At 42.1% G+C, this 20,459-nt stretch overlaps 1 protein-coding gene across 1 annotated transcript in view; it reads left to right on the top strand.

Annotated features, from left to right (window-relative positions):
* Window positions 1-17,891, top strand: part of LOC103640479 (ABC transporter G family member 45) — a 28,539-nt gene extending 10,648 nt beyond the window's left edge. The window contains exons 3-22 of the mRNA XM_020541282.1: window positions 5,199-5,287; window positions 5,380-5,464; window positions 5,617-5,773; window positions 5,940-6,007; window positions 6,090-6,140; window positions 6,295-6,385; window positions 6,752-7,053; window positions 7,555-8,144; window positions 14,151-14,311; window positions 14,436-14,539; window positions 14,633-14,792; window positions 14,871-15,034; window positions 15,120-15,452; window positions 15,538-15,828; window positions 16,062-16,145; window positions 16,223-16,356; window positions 16,438-16,665; window positions 16,772-16,943; window positions 17,037-17,291; window positions 17,366-17,891. Of these exons, the coding sequence (XP_020396871.1) occupies window positions 5,199-5,287; window positions 5,380-5,464; window positions 5,617-5,773; window positions 5,940-6,007; window positions 6,090-6,140; window positions 6,295-6,385; window positions 6,752-7,053; window positions 7,555-8,144; window positions 14,151-14,311; window positions 14,436-14,539; window positions 14,633-14,792; window positions 14,871-15,034; window positions 15,120-15,452; window positions 15,538-15,828; window positions 16,062-16,145; window positions 16,223-16,356; window positions 16,438-16,665; window positions 16,772-16,943; window positions 17,037-17,291; window positions 17,366-17,635 (3,789 nt within the window). The 3' untranslated portion in view covers window positions 17,636-17,891. The remainder of the gene's footprint in view (window positions 1-5,198; window positions 5,288-5,379; window positions 5,465-5,616; window positions 5,774-5,939; window positions 6,008-6,089; window positions 6,141-6,294; window positions 6,386-6,751; window positions 7,054-7,554; window positions 8,145-14,150; window positions 14,312-14,435; window positions 14,540-14,632; window positions 14,793-14,870; window positions 15,035-15,119; window positions 15,453-15,537; window positions 15,829-16,061; window positions 16,146-16,222; window positions 16,357-16,437; window positions 16,666-16,771; window positions 16,944-17,036; window positions 17,292-17,365) is intronic.
* The last annotated feature ends 2,568 nt before the right edge of the window (window positions 17,892-20,459 follow it).

The following is a 20,459-nucleotide window of genomic DNA, read 5'->3' as shown; positions in this document are numbered from 1 at the left end:
TAATGACTATATCCGGAGGTTCCGGGACACTAGAAACCGATGCTTTCAGATCCATGTCGCAGAAAAACAACTAATAGGGCTAGCTTTCAATGGGTTGCGACCTTACTTAAAAGAAAAATTAGATGGCACCCAATTCTTTTCGCTAGTGCATTTGCACCAACGGGCTATGACCTGTGAAAGCCGAAGTAAGGAAACATCAAAATCGGCTAGCCATAAGATGCATCTAGTGGGATACGATAATTCAGACGATGAATCCACGGATGTATACACCGCCGAACTGGTTTGGACAGGACAGGCTAAGCCTTCAGCATGTTCTGCTTTACAGTCGATTCGAAAGAATCGACAAGAAGAAGTTAAGTTTACTTTTAATGTTGCCAAATGCGATAAAATATTTGATGAGTTACTAAAAAATGGCAACATTAAATTAACTCATACTATTCCTCCTCCTGATGAATTAAAAAGGCGTGCTTATTGTAAGTGGCATAATTCTTTTTCTCATACCACCAATGATTGTAATGTTTTTCGTCGATAGATACAATCGGCCATAAATGAGAGCCGATTGGCTTTTCAGGAGATGCAAGTAGACACACAACCTTTTCCTGTTAATACAATAGAACTCACATGCAAAAAGGTCTTGGTTCGGCCCGAAATGGCCGATAAAGGCAAAGGCAAGGACATCGTCATTGGCAATCCTCGCATGTCAATTATATCGCAAAAGGACACTGCTTGAAAGGCTTCGGACGAGAAGGCTAAAAAGTCCGAAGGCGCCGGGGGGCAGGCACAATTAATGAACCAAACACATCAGCGTGGCCCGAGCATCACAGATGGTCCGGCACCTACGTGCGGACGGTCCGATGCTCAGACAAACAGTCCGGCTAACCTAGCCGGACAATCCACCTATGACCGAAGGCGTCAACCTCTGCAAGGAGCAAGGAAAGAGACGTAAGGGCGAATCACATATAGTCGGCTGATCAAAGCCAACTCTAGTTTTGATCAGTTGCTCTCCAAAAATGCTAGCAAAAAGACTGTTCCACGTGATCGGTCAACGAAGAAACCCCGATCACCTGCTAAAACGAAACAGCCGAACAAAACGGCCCAAAAGGCGACGTGACAAGCATCGCCTGTTCATCCTATGAGACCAGGGTACTTTCCACCTGTTTATTCATCGTTGGTATATTGTCCTACTCAAATGTGGAATGGCACGACGACGAATCCATGGTACATTTATAGTCCCTTTGTCTATTCGGGCTGGGGGCACCTCCATTCTATTCATTTTGATCCATTGATCAAATGGTCATGGCCGAGAAAGATACAATCCAAAACGGCCTTTATACATTGGTGCCTTATTGAATGATCTCCATTTTGAAAAGCCGGTGAATTACATCAGGTTTAGTTCATATGCTTTTGGTTCGTCAACCTTCACCAAAAGGCAGGGGGCATATGTTGGGGATCAAAAAGAGTCACGCGGACAGTCCGGCCTTGAGGCCGGACGGTCCGCGGTCCGGAGTGTCCGCGGTGGCGGCGCGGACGGTCCGCGCTTGCGCAGAGACAGTTAGGGTTCCTAGTTTCTCGCGGGATTTGTTACCTAAAACCGTGGGATTGACTCGGAAATCAGTTCGAAGCGGATCCAGACCTTCCCTTTTATATAGAAGAAGGGCTACAGCCGATTGAACCCCTAACAATCGAATCAATACCACTTCTATTTCGCATTTATTTCCAGCACAATTAGGAGTAGTTCTAGTCTAGTTGTAGTTTAGCCTCCCGATCCCCAAATTCTTCGCCTCTCTTCGACTCTACGCCGATTAGAGGAGTCTAGGTCGGCCGGCCCGAGCCTAGACAACCCCTAGGATCTCTCCTCCCCGACGGGGTCCCTCCCGGGAGAGAGATCCAGGCGCCGCCGGCGACCTTCGCCGCCCCTGCGCACGCGTGGACTGTCCGGCCTGTAGGCGCGGACCGTCCGGCCGTCAGGCAGGGAACGCCAGCCCCTGTACCAGGTCGCGGACTGTCCGGCCCCTGGCCGCGGACCGTCCGCGCCTCTGCAGAGGACACCACCATCGGTTCTTACGCAGTGTTTGACGCTCGAAAAAGGTGTCAACAGGTCTTCAGTGCTAGATTTTCTTATTAAAACACGCACTCTCGCACGAATATTAGCACACACTTTCGGTCCCCAAAAACATGTACAAGCTGATATGATATGAGTTGTCTGCTGTAAAAATCATTTGGTTTCAACTACTGTAAATTTTCTGTGGTTATAACTATATCTTTTATATGATTTGATATTTATGTTCTTGATATTTTTTACAAATAAAACTAGACTTCGCTTGCTATATAAATTTTATTAAAAATATGTTTTATTTTATTTAATTTAATACTTAATTAGTTTTAGTCCCATTATATTTTCTATTTGTTGTATCTCTTTATTAATATATTGAATTAATAAATTAATTTTATAATTCTATTTTAATAATTTTTTATTTAATACTAACTCCGTTCTCGAATATTTGTTGTCCCTAGTTTTTTTTGAACTAAACCGCGGCACATAAAAAACGGAGGGGTATATAGTTTTTATTTTATTTATTATATCTAGGCATGAAAACAGACGGAAAACCCCACATCATTGTCGTTTTTGCATTTTATCACCGGAAACGGGACCAAGTCCTAAATAGTCGAGAATGAAAACGAGGCAAAATAAATGGGTGCACAAAAACAAACAGGAACAAGATTATTAAACGTAAACACATAATATTGATGGTTAATTAGTGATTGACTAGTAGGGTAACAACATAAAACAAATACATACAAAGGGGCAACACTTCATTATTCTTAGATTGCTAGCGGTGTATGTATAGTTGTGGTCGGCGTTGTTTGAGCCTTTAGGACACTTATCGTTGAGGAGACTCGCTGCTCGGTGACTACAATGGTCCCTTGTGCTATAATTGTCATCTAAATATATGCAGTTTTAGTTAATGCACTAATGCATATTGGTTCAATTCTGGATTTCTCAAATACAGAATAAATATAGGTTCAACCTTGAAAAAAGGGATCCTACAAAGACGAACAGGACAATACCGGAATTTGGCTCTTTGTCGAATGCCAAATATCTTGCCGAGTATTTTTTCGGGCACTCGGCAAATAAATTCTTTGTCGAGTGCCACGCAAAAAACCATCGGTAAAAGAAAACACTCGACGAAGAAGCTCTTTGCCGAGTGTTTTTTATTTTGACACTCGGTAAAAAGCTCTTTGTCGAGTATCAAAAATACAACACTCGGCAAAGAGCTCTTTGCCGAGTGCTTTTTTCCAACACTAGGCAAAGACAATTTAAAAATCACATTTTAAAGCAGTAAATTAATTCAAATTAAAAAAATTCAACTACAAATTTGTATAACTCATCATGATGTACAATTTATATTTTGAACATTTCTTCATATGACAAAATAAAAATAAATTTGTTCATAAAACCTATATCTCTCTCGTAGTTTATGGAACTACGAGAGAGATGTATAGAATTTGTGCATATTGTTAGAACCATCATGTGAGATGAATAAATGACCAAACAACCAAAATAAACTTTGTAGATCTTGAGAAGTTATAGAAGTTTGCAGTTGACAACTTTTTCATTTGAAGTCATATTGTCAACAAAAACTACCTCTGGATTTAAAAATTTTAAAAATTGAATTTTGAAAACGACCTAAAAACCACCAACATGAAAGTTGTATGTATTGAAGAGTTATGAAACTTTGTAGTTGACAATGTTTTGGTTTGAAATCATCTTGTCATGCAAAACTATGTTTCAATTTTGAAATTTGAATTTTTCAAACTACCTCGGATGAAAAAACCACCAAAATAAAAGTTGTAGGTCTTGAAATGTAATGAAACTTTGTAATTGACAACTTTTTTATTTGAAATCATCTTATCATTGAAAAATTCGTGTTCAATTTTCAAATTTAAAATTTAAATTTTGTAAACGGCCTCGGATGTAGAAACTTCTAAAATAGAACTTATAGATCTCAAAAAATTATGCAACTTTATAGTTGGTCTCATTCTCAAATGAATTCATTTAGTGTATTAAATAATCAAATTACTCTCAGTTTGTTATAGTACATGAGGAATGAAAACGTAATATAGACATAATTGTTGTAGTAGTATAGTGGTATAGAAGGTATACACGAGAGAGAGGTTGCGAATTCGAATCTCATCATTCACAAAAACATGTAAATTTGATTCAAAATTCAAAATAATAGTGAAAAATGATAAGTCGATGGTAAGGGTAAGGTAAATAGGGGTAGGGTTTGGAGAGTTGTTCCTATAATTTAAAAAATATATTTTTCTGTTTTTTTTTAATTTTTTTCGATTCTTAATTTGTCGAGTGTTTTTCTTTGCCGAGTGCTTTTCGACACTCGACAAAGTTTTTGTCGAGTGTCCGAAAAAAAGTACTCGACAAAAAACCCTTTGCCGATAAAATATTTGCCGAGTATTTTTTGCCGAGTGTTCTTTATCGAATGTAAAATAGCTTTAGACACTCGTCAAAAAATACGATTCCGGTAGTGGGAAAGGCTATTTTCCATTTCTGTCTTGTTTCTAGATTTTTCCGCAAATTTGGAAACCGATGAATCAAATATGGAAAATGATACAGATCGTTACGAGATTTTATCCGTCAATTTCAAACCTAATTGTAATACTTAATTATTTTTAATCCTATTTCAATTTTATATGTTGTATCTCTTTGTTAGTATATCATATTGATAAGGTGAAAAGGAAAGTTCTAAGCTGATTCCAAATTGTAATAAAAATTGTTTTTTTCCCAAATTAGCAACAGAAAAGCTAAATCCTTTGGTTCAGCTTCTTCTTTTTAAAGTAGAAAAAATGTTTAAAAACTGAACCAAATGCATCCTAAATAGCTCCAGTATACGTGTCATGGGCATGTGACATAGACTAATAAGACCACCAAATGAAGAACACTGTTTATTCTTAAAACAAATCAGAAAAACACAGGCACTCACGTCGTGTCTAGGATTAAATGGATAAGTTATATCACAAGAAACAGCACCTAGACAGATTTCAGGGCAAAGTTCTCTACAGACAGGGCGGAGGCAGGGTGATGGCCATCCTGACCATATTTTTCAGGCACTGAACTTAATTTGGAGCTCAATATTTTTGAGCTATACCTCTGTTAAAATGCAGAGCTCTTTTTTCCCCAGGAATTAGTAGAATCAGCATGCATGTGTGCCGAGAGTAATGACACAACAAAAATTCTGATGGGACTGAGCGGTGTCATAAGGTCAACCAGGTATGGCAATATGATTTCATAGTAACTTTCCACGCCAGGAGGCATAAAATTAAAACCCGCTACCACTATATTTATGCCCTTTTTCTACACAGGATGACACTGGTTCTTGGAGCACCCGGATCCGGAAAGTCAACATTTTTAAGAGTATTGGCTGGGAAGCTAGATCCTTCTCTCAAGGTAAGGCAACCTATGTATGTATGTATGTATGTATGTATTTGAAAACTAAAATGTATATCAACATCAAATTGCTTGTAGTTTCCCATAAGAAATACCATTGGTACGCGTTAATTTAATTTCTATTTAATTTAATTTCTATCTATGCTGAATAGTTCGAAGGCAAGGTTACATACAAAGTAGAGGCAAAGTCCTCTGCGCCTGAGCACCTGAGCGCATATGTTAGCCAGCATGATCTTCATCACGCAGAGATGACTGTGAGAGAGACGATCAATTTCTCCTCCAACATGCTGGGAACCAGCAACGAATTCGGTATGGCAGTGTGTTTCTTGTGTCACCTTTTGACCCAAAATCAGAATGCATGTTTCTGCAAAATGCACGCGTTAGATGAAGTGGTGTATAGCCATGTGAAAGAAAAATGAAATTAGAAATGCTACTAATGCGTGTTTCTCCCATCTGGAATGAACAATGGAATTAGAAATGCTCCGGGAGGTGGTGAGACAACAAATGGGCACTGATGAAGCAACTGCTGAGCTATTTAGCAAGGTTCTATTCCACTTTGTGATCATATGTGTATTTGGTACAATTTTGCTCCATGTATGAATAACACATAATGTCTTACATACAGGCAACTGTGTTAGGAGAAGGAAGCAACCTTAAAACCAACTATATAATCCAGGTTTATAGTTCTTTTCCTTTCAGAGGATGTCAAGTGCCACTATTTTGCTCCTATATATATATATATATATATATATATATATATATATATATATATATATATATATATATATATATATATATATTCGTAAACTTACAAGGTGCTGGCACCACAGATTCTTGGCCTCTCCACTTGTGCTGACACCATAATAGGGGACGAGCTACAGAGAGGCGTTTCTGGAGGACAAAAAAAGAGAACCACAATTGGTAGGCAAACATCATATGTTTTTACAATTCATTAACTGACACGTGTTATGTACAAATACTCCATAAAAAAGTGAAGGCCATAGACAAACTGTCTAGTTTCTAGTTTCTACTGAACAAGAAGCAAGAGTTGGTTTTGTTGTTGAACTTACTCAAACTGTCTCAAAGCTAATGTACCTTCCCAACATGGAGGTACCTTAGCCCTTTGAAATTGACGAATTGTGCCAGAAAAAAAGTAACACAGCTGGAACAATGTAGCTTTTGTGTGGTAGCTATCGAGTTCTAGCTACAATGTTTACAAGCTCTAATTTTTTCTCCTTATTTGTATACTGAAGTACCTTCATGATGGACTTGGTTTCTGCAATCCAGGTGAGATGTTAGTTGGCCGTGCAAGGTGCTTCTTTATGGATGATGTATCAACAGGCCTTGACAGCTCCACCACATATGAGATTATGACATTTCTCCGGCAAATGGCACATATCATGGGTCTTACAATTGTTATTTCACTGCTGCAGCCATCTATAGAAACATTAGCGTTGTTTGATGACATAATCCTCTTGTGTGAGGGACAAATCATCTACCATGGTCCTCGACGCCATGCTGTTGGCTTTTTCAGAACCATTGGCTTTACATGCCCCAGCAGGAAGAATGTAGCTGATTTCCTTCAAGAGGTAATTCACTAACTATAAACTAAAGAAATATACCAAGTAGTTTTGGCATTGTGGAAGATACCATTAAGTTCCCAGAGAAATAAAAGAAATGTTATTGTCATCTGCTAATTTGTAGACAAACTCCACAATGAGAGATTGAGAGCTAGAGTATAATAATGGGTTATTGGGAACTTACTAACCCAATGTGTGAATGAAATTAATAAAAATTTTAGTACGAGGACATCATGCAAGATGCGACAATAAATGTCCTCCTGATAAAATGGGAAACAAGGCATTTACTTTTTCAAAACCCATTATTTTACATCCTGACAAAAAATGCACCATCTTATGACCAAATGATTATGTAGAGGAAGTCTAATCCGGTTACTAACACATACGGAAAGAGTGGTTTCATGCATCGGTGCAGAAAGCAGCACTGTCCAATTATGCATCATTTGGACAGAAACATGATACACGGAAATGACAACAAAATTAAAAAAACGGTTCATGTTTTTTTAACAGGTGACCTTAAAAACGGAACAAAAGCAGTATTGGACTGGTGATAAGAGCCAATATAAATACCATTCCATCGAAGACTTTATAAAATGCTTCAGAGCCTACAGTGTCCCTCAAATTGTGGAAGACAATCAGTGCACAGAGAATGGTAGCAAACAAGCAGTTCGAGCAGGTGACAGTTTTATAATATCGAAATGGGAGATTTTTAAAGTTTGTTTATCAAGGGAAGTACTACTGTTAAAGAAAAATTATCCAGTGCATATCTTCAAGGTTATACAAATCATGTTTCTCGCTTTTGTTGTTGGGACACTTTTCTTTCGGTCCGGAATGAACCAAGATACAGTTCTTGATGGAGTGAAGTACTTGGGAGCTCTCTTTATGGGTGTTGCTGTTATAAATTTCAACTGCACAATCGAACTTGGAATGGTCACAAAGAGACTCCCAATATTCTATAAACAAAGGGAATTACTAGAACTACCTGGGTGGGCTCTTGTTTGCTCAGTTTTTTTAACCAGCCTACCAGTGTCATTGATGGAGTCAGGTCTTTGGACCTTTTCAACATATTATGCAATTGGTTATGCACCTTCTGCAATCAGGTATACTCCTCGGCAAATTGAACACCATAAATACTCCATCCAGTCATAAAAGGAGCTCTTTTGGACATTGATACACTTCCCAAAATCCAACATTGACTACTAGTGTTATGATATATTTATGTTATGGTTGGGGTTAAGTAGATACAAACATGATGTTGAAGCCTACTTGCCCTTGCAAAGAGGCTGAGAAGCAATTTGTATTATCTACACTCTTGGTTTCCAAATAACGACAGCAGGTTTATATATCACTGGCCACCTAACAACAAGAATACATAACACCCAAGCTTATCTCTCAAACTAACAGACAAAACGTCTAATTCTTAATGTAACCAAACCTCAAATTCAAGCAATGGCCTAAGAAACTGATACTAAAATTGTAGATGGCACCTTCCTCATCCTTTGCCACATATTTGAGTGTAGAGAAATAGGGAAAGTCTACAAATTCATTATGGGGGGTGACTTTTCATTGTATAGGTTGTATGGCTTGGTGTACAAGTAAGACCGTATGGCTTGATGTACAAGTAAGGTACGTACAAAGGTACACGCCTATACATATCTCTAACACCCGCCTGCAATCGTAGTGGGAGGATACCAGATACAAAGCCTGGATCTAGACTCAGTGAACAACTATGTAGGCAAGCCCTTGGTCATGATGTTTGCATACCGGTGCGAAGACGGGATGAGAAGCACTCGGACCTATCCCAAAGCCACTTTTTTGCGAACAAAGCATATGTCAATCTCGATGTGCTTGGTGTGCCGATAATGAAGCGAATTGGTTGTCATGTAGACATCACTAACATTATCATAATGGACAATGGTCGCACTAGCAAGCGGGCTGTGAAGCTCCTGGAGAAGCTACCAGCGCCAAGAACACTCGACCATAGAATAGGTGATGGCATGATACTTTGCCTCGTCGCTGGAGCAGGAGACAGTGGTCTATCGCTTCGTTGACCAGGAGACCATGTTCTCGCCGAAGTAGACATAGTATTCGAAGATAGACAACCTAGAGTCTAGGCATCCTGCCTAGTCAGCATCCAAGTAAGGTGTCAACGAGTCGATGGAGTTGGTGCCGATGTGGATACCGAGAGAGTGCCTTCACGTAGTAGAGAATCTGCTTGATTGGCACGAGGTGAGGCTCGTTGTGATCATGCATGAAGAGACAACCTGAACTGTATACGCCAAGTCGAGGTGGATCCGTGTCAGGTACTGAAGGGCATCAGTGAGACTCCTATAGACAACGAGAGCACCATCCGAAGTAAAGAGCTTGGCCCAAGATTCCACAAGTGTTGTGGTGGAGTGACACGTGAACATGCCTGCACACTGAAGATCATGCGCATACTATTGCTGAGAAAGGAACAGGTCAACAGATAAGCACGTGATAGAAATGACGAGTAAATGGTGGAAGGCACCAAGAACAGTCATGTCAAACTCCGAATGCAGATGACCCATGATGTGCTGAAGAAGAGCCATCGAGGAGGCGGTGAGGACGATGTCGTCGACGTATAGTAGGAGGTAAACTGCGGCGGCTCCCTCCTTGCAGATAAAGAGGGGTGTCGGACGTGGCGGAAACAAAGTCGAGGTGTTGAATGTAGGTGGTGAACTGTTGGTACCACATACAAGGTGCTTGCTTTAGACCATAGGGAGACTTCTGTAAAAGGCAGGAGCAGAGGGTTTGGCGAAGCCAAGAGGTTGTTGGTAGTAAATGGTCTTGTCTAGGTGACCGTGAAGAAATGTGTTCTTCACGTCCAGCTAGTAGACCAGTCAGGCACACGATACCACAAAGCTGAGAATGACGCAGATCATGGCCTACTTGGCCACCGGTCTGAAGGTTTCATCGTAGTCAATGTCATTCTACTGGGAGAAGCCACGAACCACCCAACACGATTTATGACAGGCAAGGGAGACATCAGTGTGAAACTTATGCTTCAAGATCCAATTGTCCTTCATGACATCAATGTCTAGTGGATGAGGGACGAGACGCCAGGTGTTGTTGGCGCGGAGGGCCTCATACTCGTCAACCATGACGATGCGCTAGTTAGCATCGGCAAGGACATATGATAGTTGAACTGGATGGGCGAAGCGATCGTCAAGGTAGTCGAGGAGGCGAGGTGGAGCTTGGGTCCGGTTCCCATGGCAGCAGCTTGGCCATGAGTCACCAAGGGATTTGAAGGAGGCGACAAAGGGAGATAGGAATGCTTGGAGACACAAAACCGCAGTCGACTGGGACCTGCATAGGGCGTGGAGTTGTCTAAGCCTGGAGTCTTGACAAGGGTTGGAGATATGGTCCATAGTGGTCTTGACGACGACAATAGATGATGCCGAAGCAACATGGAGATGGAGATGGAGTGATTGGGGGTGTAGGAGGCCAATGCTGGTACACCAGCCAAATCAACGAGCACCTAGTTGTGTAGCCATAGGAAGTCCACCAGCTGCAGGATGTCCAGTAGGCCTAGACGAAGCAATAAGGGCTGCCCTAGCGGTGGTGGTAGGCAGTCATACTACAGTGTGGTGCACAATAAGGCCAAGCAGCAGGATGGCCGAGTCATCAAATATAGGGGGGACCTACGATTGCTCTACACCCAAAGGCAAAGCGACCAAAGGATAATCATCCTGTAAGTGGAAGTCAAAAGACAAAGCGGTAGGATGTGATTGTGTTTCCGTAGGGGAAGGACTCATCAAAACATGTAAGGAGATGATAACATGCCTTATGGGAGGTAGGGTAGACGATAAAAACACAAGGCATGAAACGGGGTGCCAGCTTATGAGATGTAGTGGTTGTAAGGTTTGGGTAGCATAGGCAGCCAAACATGCGGAGGGATCTATAGTCCGGGGAATGGTGAAAAGGACACTCAAATGGAATGGAGATGCCAATGACTGAGCAGGGGCGCCTATTATGGAGATAGGCAGCAGTGAGGACAACCTCGTACCAATATGGGGGTGTCATTTGAGCGTGGATCAGAAGGGTACGATAGACTTTGTTTAGGGTGTGAATGGCACATTCTGCCTTACTATTCTGTGGTGATGTATAATGGTAGGAAAGAAAGAAGATGCCTTAGGAATCTAGAACTTAGCTGAGGGCGTTGTTGATGAACTCGCGCTCGTTGTCAATCTAAAAAGCTTTGATAGGGAGTTGGAATTAGTTCTTAGTGTAGGCGAGAAAGCTATCTATGTGGTGGCGTGCATTGGATTTGTTTTTAAGTGCAATAAGCCAACAATAGTGCGAATAATCATCCATGAGCACAAAGTGACAACCAGAAATTCTATGAATGTGTGATGTCCAAACATCATAGTGTAACAACTCAAAGGGAGTGGAGGTATGTGATAACGAGCTAGTGAATGGTAGATGTGCATGTTTCTCGAGCTAACAAGCATGACAGAGGGAAGATGCCACTACTTTATTAAATCAAATATGTGAACTGTTCCTAAGAGCTGTGATGGTGGTGGCGCTAGTGGCGCTATGATTACAAATATAATGATGCCACAACGTGGAGGTGGCGAGGGTGAAGTGCCCCGGTGTAGAGGTCGCTATGAAACAAGAGTTGTCACGGGCGAATTAGCATACATAAAGAAGATTATGGATGACAGAAAGGACAACTAAAACATTGTTTAGGCAGAAAGTGGAAAAAGCATTACGAAGGGCAGACTGTCCATGACAAGTAATAAGTGTGGTGTTGTTGCCGACTATGATGGAAGGATGAGAGGGGAGATGTCGAGAGAGGAGTATAATATCATCATACATCATATTACTGGAGGCACTAGAGTCGATCAACTATAGCCTGAGGTTCTAGAAGGGGAGTTGGTTGAGGGCAGCAACCAACCCTGCCTCATCCTATGCCTAGGACGATTGGGACACCTGGGGTGGAGCGAAAGTAGTGTTGTCCTAAGGACCTACCTCAAGGATGACAACTGTGCGAGGACACCATCTTCCGCCACCACCAACACCAGGCTGGGACACCCATTCGCCAGGACTGAACAAAAACTAGGGGCCAGTGGGGTAGACCTACCCCTGGACAAGGGGCTAGCCCCCACACTAGCCACCACCATTGCTGCCCTTACTCTTGCTTTTGTTCCAACACCAACCACTATAGCCCTTTTTTATCGAACGCGTAGGAGAACTGCGCATCTTATATAAAAGAGAGGAAGAAAAGCCATACAAAGAGGGTATCTTGCTGAGGCCATTAGGGGTAGGGGCAGGGCCGCTAGACTAGGCAGAGGCAGTCTGCACTGCAACAACGCCCGTAGCAGTGCAGCCGGTGGCGACAAGCACAATGCTAGAGGCACAACTCCTTGAGGGTGAGTATGTTGCGTGTCATGGCGAAGTTGGGCAACACCATGGAGTTTGCGACATCGTCGGTAGTGTTGGAGAAGCTAGAGTTGAGGTCGCTGAGAAGGTTGAGGCCGAACTCGAGTTCTGGACTAGATGAACAACATCATGGAGGGCATCAGTGGTGGTCTTCATGCACTAGCAATTAGAGATGTCCAAATGGGCCGTCCGGCCCGGTCCGGCCCGGGCCCGGTGAAGCCCGGCCCGTTTTGGGCCCAACCCGTTAGGCACGGTTAGAAAATCGGGTCGGGCCGTCTAGGCACGCGGGCTCAATTTTCTGTCCGAGCCCGGCCCGCAGCGGGCCTAAACGGGCCGGGCCGGCCCGTTTAGCACGAAAAAAACGGGCCGAAAAACGGGCTATATGGGCCGGTAAGCACGTTTTAGTATAAAAAAGCGGGCTTAGAGGTAAACGGGCCGTGCCGGGCTAGCTCATCGTGCCTAGTTTCTTGTCCGAGCTCGACCCGCTTATTCGTGGCGGGCCGGCCCGGGCCCGCATAGAACCGGGCCGTGCCGGGCTCGGACCGGGCCCAAATAACGGGCTTCGTGCCGGGCTCGCAGGCCTCGTGCTTATTGAACATCTATACTAGCAATAAGAGTCGATGGAAGTGTCGCCCTGTTGCATGTAGTGGAACTCATGGTTAAGGAAGATGGCCCAAGGCTCCTTGTGGGCGTGGAAGAGGTTCTCGATGGCGATCCAGAGATCGCATTCAGTCTAGTCATCGCCATACATGGCGAGGTCATGGACGAAGTTGTCGACAGAACTGAATATCCAACTGCGGACACATAGTCCGCCTAATCCCATTGAGGGTTAGTAGGATTAGCAGTGCCCATGTCGTCGATGTGCGACTTAAGGCCGAATTCGCCATACAAGGGCTTGAAGTGGGATGCCCACTTGGTGTAGTTGTTTTGCATCTCCAATGTCCGGGGGCATGGGACTTGACACAAACAGTGGCATAGGGGTGGACGATCACCATCAGCTGTTCCTGGTTGTTGGAGCCATTGGAGTTTAGTGGTGCCATCGGAACAAGGGTGACGACTGACGACGACCAAGAGGAGCAGCGACAATCAGTACCTAGGAGAGGAGACAGACGACTTCAACCTCATATGTAGCAAGGAGGGAGAGAAAGGCCGACGACGCCCTAGGGTTAGGGGCTAGTGAACGGATAGGGGAGGGGAGCTGGCAGCGTCCTAGGGAAAGGGCTGGCAAAGGGGAGGAACTACGAACTAGGATTAGCCCCGGACTCATGATACCATATAGAGAAATAGAGAAACACCACACACTCATTATGAGGGTGACCTTTCATTATATAGGGCTATAGGCCGTATGTCTTGGTGTACACTGTACAAGTAAGGTCGTATGTCTTGGTGTACAAGGTGAGTACAAAAATATACACGTCTATACGTATCTATAATAATAAGCCCATAAAAAATTAAGAAGAATGAAAAACTGCATTGATACCAAATGTTTTTTAGAATAATCTGCCCATGGACTTGTGTAAGCTTCAAGTTCAATGCCAAAAAATTAGTAATACACATGGCTTAAAATGCTTTGCATCACACAACCTACAACAACACCTTTTGACACAGACAATTGTGTTTTCTAAAAGACTGAAAGTAATTATTATTCAGTGGTCACTAAGAGTATGTAGTCCCTAATAAAAGAATTTGTTTAATGGTGGCAGATTATTCCAGCAATTACTGGCACTTCTGGCCACACATCAAATGTCACTGGGCCTTTATCGTTTGGTAGCAACAGTAGGAAGAACACCAATAGTATCCAACTCACTAGGTGCTCAAGTTCTTGTTTTTTCATTCATATTTGGAGGCTTCATCATATCAAAAGGTTAGATTTATTTAGCACTCAATAGTATTACTAATACAAAATCAGCAGTTCCTATGTACTGTTTTGTGGGCATACATGCAGTTTACATGTTTTTTATGTGCTCCAAATTCAAACTGACAACTAGATAACCTCCAATCATGGTTGAGCTGGGGTTACTGGGCATCCCCATTCACTTATGCTCTGAATGCTGTGACTTTGAATGAATTTCTTGACATGAGATGGGCTAAGGTAAGTTGAAAATAAAGTAGATGCCAGATTCCAGTTTAACACATTGCGGCAATAGTTCCATTGTTCATTGTTGATGATATTGCACTACTATAGGTGTTCTACTTTAAGAATTCCAAGACACTTGGAGAAGCTATTCTGATGCTTAGGGGTTTGCTCAATGAATGGCAATGGTATTGGACCTGTATAGGAATTTTATTTGGATTCACCCTGGTCTTCAACATCCTAAGCGTACTTGCTTTACACTTCCTGAAATGTATGTATCATAAACAAACCCAGATATTATTCTTGACAGAAGGTACAAGGATACTAATGCTAATTATCACATTCGCAGCTCCACACAAACGTGAAGTAAATATCAAGTCACAAGACAGACAGAATAAAGAGTACAACGATCAGGCAGTTGTTAATGTGAATGCCTCCATTGGTCAAAGCCTACCATTCCAACCACTGACACTTGTGTTCAAAAATATTAACTACTCTGTGGAACTACCAAAAGTATTGTCTTGATTTAGAAGTCCTTCCAAAATTCATCAGTCTTCAATTTAATATCGTTTACCTTAACTATGCTAAATTATGCCAGGGTATGAGAAAACATGGAGTTACTGAATCAAGGCTCCAGCTACTGCGAGATGTTAGCGGCTCTTTCAGACCAGGAGTTCTAACAGCATTGATGGGGATTACTGGTGCGGGAAAAACAACATTACTAGACGTTTTAGCTGGGCGAAAAACTGGAGGTTACATTGAAGGAGTCATCAGCATATGCGGTTACCCAAATAAGTATGAAACAGTCTCAAGAATCACGGGCTATTGCGAGCAGACTGATATACACTCACCTTATCTAACAGTATATGAATCACTTAAGTTCTCTGCGTCCCTTCGCCTACCTTCAGTTGTTAAATCTCATCAGAGAGATGTAAGATAATCAAATCTCTCAGTTTTTGCCTTGTAATATCCAGTGTGCAGGACAAGTCATAATCTTCTCATTTCATGATTTTCAGATGTACGTAGAAGAAGTTATGGACCTAGTAGAGCTAACTGGCCTGAGGAATGCGATTGTGGGCATTCCTGGGGCAACAGGCCTATCAGCTGAACAAAGAAAAAGACTTACAATAGCAGTGGAACTTGTTGCTAGTCCCTCCATCATGTTCTTGGATGAGCCAACAACTGGTCTAGATGCTCGTGCTGCAGCAATTGTCATGCGTACGGTGCGAAAGATGGTGAACACTGGGCATACTGTTGTCTGTACAATTCATCAGCCAAGCATCCAGATATTTGAATCTTTTGATGAGGTATGACTAGTACGGACAACCTAAGTGATACCATAAGTGAAGACAACTTAAAACTGAAAGAAAATTTTTTATCCCCATATGCAAGTACCAAGTAGGCATATGGGTTTTTACAGAGAACTAACCCACCAAAAAATTTAAATCTTTTGTCTTAATAAAGTATAATATTAAGGGTAACCTGATGATGTATTTAGCAATCTTCACTTCATAAAATGACTTGCACTGGTTCATTGCAGCTGTTACTAATGAAAAGTGGAGGACAGCTCATTTACAGTGGTTCACTAGGTCCCCTGTCTAGAGATTTGATAAAATATTTTGAGGTGAGACCAGTGGTTAAGACTAAACTGCTATTTAAAAATTGTAAGACGGGAAAAAAAACTAAATGACTGCTTGTCAGGCTGTCCCTGGAGTTCCTAAAATCAAAGATGGTCAGAATCCAGCTGCATGGGTGCTAGACATTAGCTCACATGCCATGCAATACATGATTAACGTGGACTATGCTGAAATTTACTATAACTCCAATTTATACAAGTAAGCTAAATACAGTCACGAAAGTGATTCACTCAATTCTGATAACTTAGTTGCTCACAGGAAAACATTATGTGTGCACAGGGAGAACATGGCTATGATTAATGAGTTGAGCAAACCGAAAACAAACCATGAGGATCTGCATTTGCCTTCAAAATATTGGCCAGGCTTTAAGGAACAATGCATCGCTTGCATCTGGAAGCAACATTTGTCTTACAGAAAGAACTCAGAGCTCAATGTGTTTCGCTTCATCAACACATTTGCAACCTCGATCGTGTTTGGTATTGTGTTCTGGCAAACTGGTTCAACAATGTAAGTGCGTGTCTGGTGTTACACTCTATTTATGCCGAAATATGAAATACGAATCTAACTTTTAAGTTAATAAAGTATGTGCGTGCTGCTTTCTGCTGCATAACAGAAAGGTGGAGCAAGACGTGTTCAACATACTGGGGATTGGATACGGGTCGGCACTGTTCCTAGGCTTCGTGAACTGCACTAGTTTACTGCCAGTGGTTGCTGCAGAGAGAGCCGTTTCCTACCGAGAAATGAATTCTGGCATGTACTCTTCTATGGCATTCATCATAGCTCAGGTGAATCAGCTGATGTAACTCGAGAAGATCACAGATGTGTTAAGGATTGACAGAGCCACTAAAATTCTCACTATGGATTTTAATTTTATGCAGGTAGCTGCTGAAATCCCTTACATGGTTATCCAGCCACTCATTTTCTCAGCAATTGTGTACCCAATGGTTGGATTCCAGCTGGCTGTGAAAAAGTTTTTCTTGTTTGTGCTATACATGATCCTGATTTTCATGGACTACACTCTGTATGGGATGATGGCAGTTGCACTGACACCTACTGCTGAGATAGCTACTGGTCTGTCCCTCACCATCTTTGTAGTGTGGAATTTCTTCTCAGGATTCATTGTCACAGTAAAGGTAATTGCCAGCTTGGAATACCAAATATTTGACAGGACATCAGTCTCACTGTACACGTCCATTTCCCTCTACAGGCAATGCCGGTGTGGTGGAGGTGGATGTACTGGGCCTGTCCTACAGCATGGACCCTATATGGCCTTGTGTCCTCGCAACTTGGTGACCATAAGGAACTAATCCGCGTGCTGGGCCAGCCAGACCAGCCAGTGATCACATTCTTGCAGGAGTACCTTGGCCTGGAAAATGGCTATCTTCCCCTGGTCACAGCTCTGCACTTTGTTCTGAGCGCACTCTTCTGTTTTGTCTTCTGCGTGGGTATCAAGTATCTCAGGTTCCAGAAAAGATAGATATGTTAGTGCGGAAGGATGAACGAAGTAAGGTCTCAAGAAACTTTTGTTAATAAGATCAGTGCTTAAAAACGATCAGTCGCACGGTCTGTGTGAACTCAGACATTCACTAGTCCCTCCATACAAAGATGTAAGGTATTTTAGTTTTGTTCTAAGTCAATTTTTATCAAAGTTATTGTTGGTCACTTGTTTTCAAATGTTGTGAATCAAGAACGCAATACAATTATTAATTATTAGAGACCTTCGTCTTCCGAAACATTATCTTCCTGAGAATATAATGCATATCAGACAAAGGTCATTAAGGACATATGTACGAAGATAGTAACTGCATCTCATTAATTCATTCATATTTGCATTCTTTAAAACATGTATGAATATTAACATAATTCATATTGCATTGATACCTTTGGCTTGCTCGAATGTGAAGACGCGAGAGAGTGATTACAATTCAGCGTGAACAGTACGGTGTTACTGTTCATCTATTTATAGGCACGGGACGCAGCCCGGGTAAAAGTATATTTATGTCCTCAATATTCACGTATAATTGTAATACAAGTCATTAAGTACTAAGTAGTCTTTTTCCCCTTCGGTCATCATCATCATCATACTTTATCTCCGTTATGAGCCGAAATTGTCCATCTGGCGATAACTTCGGCGTTAACTCTCGTCATCTTTAGATCTGTCTTCATCTCGTACGCCTTCATTATGAGGAAGAGGCTTGTATCCTGAAGACGAAGCTCTCTGTAATATCTTATGCTGAAAACAAATAGTTAATTATGTTTTTCAGAACCTTCGGCAGAAGAAGGCTGTTGGGGACTCGTTCTCAAATGCTATGAGTTAAGAACAAGGCAACACAGAAAATGTTAATCGGTAAAATCCTTCGTCCTACGAAGCATTGTTTCCCTTAGGATATAATGATTTTCGGACGAAGGTCATGAAAGGCGTACCTTCATAAACTCAATATATAATGACGAAGAATGAATCATAAGGAACATGAAGGATAACATAGACAATTATATATTATTATCGACTTATTCTTGTATTGTTATTATGAAGAAACAGAAGTGACATTGAATTACAAATGTACCTTCAGTTTGGAAGGAGATGAGAGTACAAGTATGACGCAATAACAAATGTCCAGTCAGCGTCCCCAGTACGGGGATACTGTTCACCTATTTATAGACACAGAGTCCAACCCATATAAAATTACATCCATGCCCTTTACATTTGGTAGTAGCTCTATAGTAATCCACTGAGGTTTAAATAGCCTTTTCATCTTTAAGTCGGTTTCTTTTTCTGCAGTCACGCCGAAGCTTTCCTGCTCACTCCTTCGGCGTTGTATCAACCTTCGTATTCTTTGAGCTTCTCCCCCTGTGGTACCGATTCGAGTCCGAAGATACCTGGTCACACATTATACTCCAGAAACACTGTTAAATCCTGTTTTTGAGGACCTTCGGAAGCCGAAGGCCCCCAACAGTAGCCCCTCGCAATGTTAATTTGTTAAATCAATAAATTCAGATTGCGACATGGACGAAGGCTTTAAGCCGAAGGTCCGAAAAAACACCTTCCCTTTGCTAGAATAGCAACATTCACTGACAGGCGGGGTCTTTCAATTTTCAACGCACTGGGCGTATATATATAAGATCATACCACAAGCTCATTTGGCACGCTCTCTTGCCATCTGCTCCCGCTCACTCAATTTTTAGCTTTCGCGCACCAAGATTTGCTTAGCTTTTAAGTTTTTAAGCTTCGGCATTGAAAACAATTTTTTAGTGCATCCGAAGATGTCTGAAGATAAGAAGGCTGCTCCCGAGATGAAGCTTAGTCTCTCTGAAGAGAAGAACCTGGGGTTTCTTATAGCAATGTCGAAGACCAACACAGAAAAAATCACCAAAGAGATTTTAGAAGGTTTATCTGAAGATACTGATGACAGCGACAGTTATGATGTGGACAGTGGTGGTGAAGACTCCGAAGATCGCCCCTGGCGACCAAGCCATTCAGTTTTTGGCAAGTCAGTTATCAAAGAAAATCATCTTGTCAACATGAGGGGAAGATACTTCCGGGATTTATCCATTGTGAGGGTCGACGAAGGAGAGAAAACTGGCCCGACCCCTGAGGAAAATGAAGTCGTAGTGTTCCGAAGCTTTTTGAAAGCTGGACTACGATTTCCCCTGAGCAACTTTGTCGTAGAGGTGCTGAAAATATTCGAAGTCTACCTTCACCAACTTACCCCCGAAGCAATCATAAGGCTGAATATCTTCGTGTGGGCCGTGAGAAGCCAAGGTCTGGAGCCTGATGCAAAAAGTTTCTGCAATATACACGAATTATCATACGAAACAAAACCTTGGGGTAAAGAATAGTATCACAATAATTTTGGCTGCTACAGTTTCGTTTCTCGATCTGGGTCAAGCTGTCCCGTGCCAACCTTTCGGAAGAGATGGCCCGGCGACTGGATGACAGAATGGTTTTATGTGAAGAATGACCTGACAGAGCGGGAAGATATCAAAGGTATAATTATGCGCCCTATTTGGCAAAGCTTCGGCCTGCGGAGGCCGAAGGTTGAAATGAATGAAGCTGCCGAAGAATGCCAAAGAGCCTTCGGAGTTATTTGTTCTTTCATTGGAACGAGAGATTTGGTTCAAGAGCACATTGCCTTCAGAGTATGGCCGCTCGCAGAAAAATGGGACATGCCACAAGAGGCTATAAAGGAGGCTGATGAAGGTGGACTTATCAGGCTGAAGTATACTTTCAAATTTGGAGACAAATTCGTAGAGCCAGATGACGACTGGCTAAAAAGCATTGAAAATTTAAGTGATGAACTGCT

The sequence above is a fragment of the Zea mays genome, chromosome 7 (genome assembly GCF_902167145.1).
Source record: "Zea mays cultivar B73 chromosome 7, Zm-B73-REFERENCE-NAM-5.0, whole genome shotgun sequence".
Classification (NCBI taxonomy): Eukaryota; Viridiplantae; Streptophyta; class Magnoliopsida; order Poales; family Poaceae; genus Zea; species Zea mays.
The sequence above is the reverse complement of the archived record's forward strand: the minus strand, read 5'-3'. Positions and strand labels throughout refer to the sequence as shown.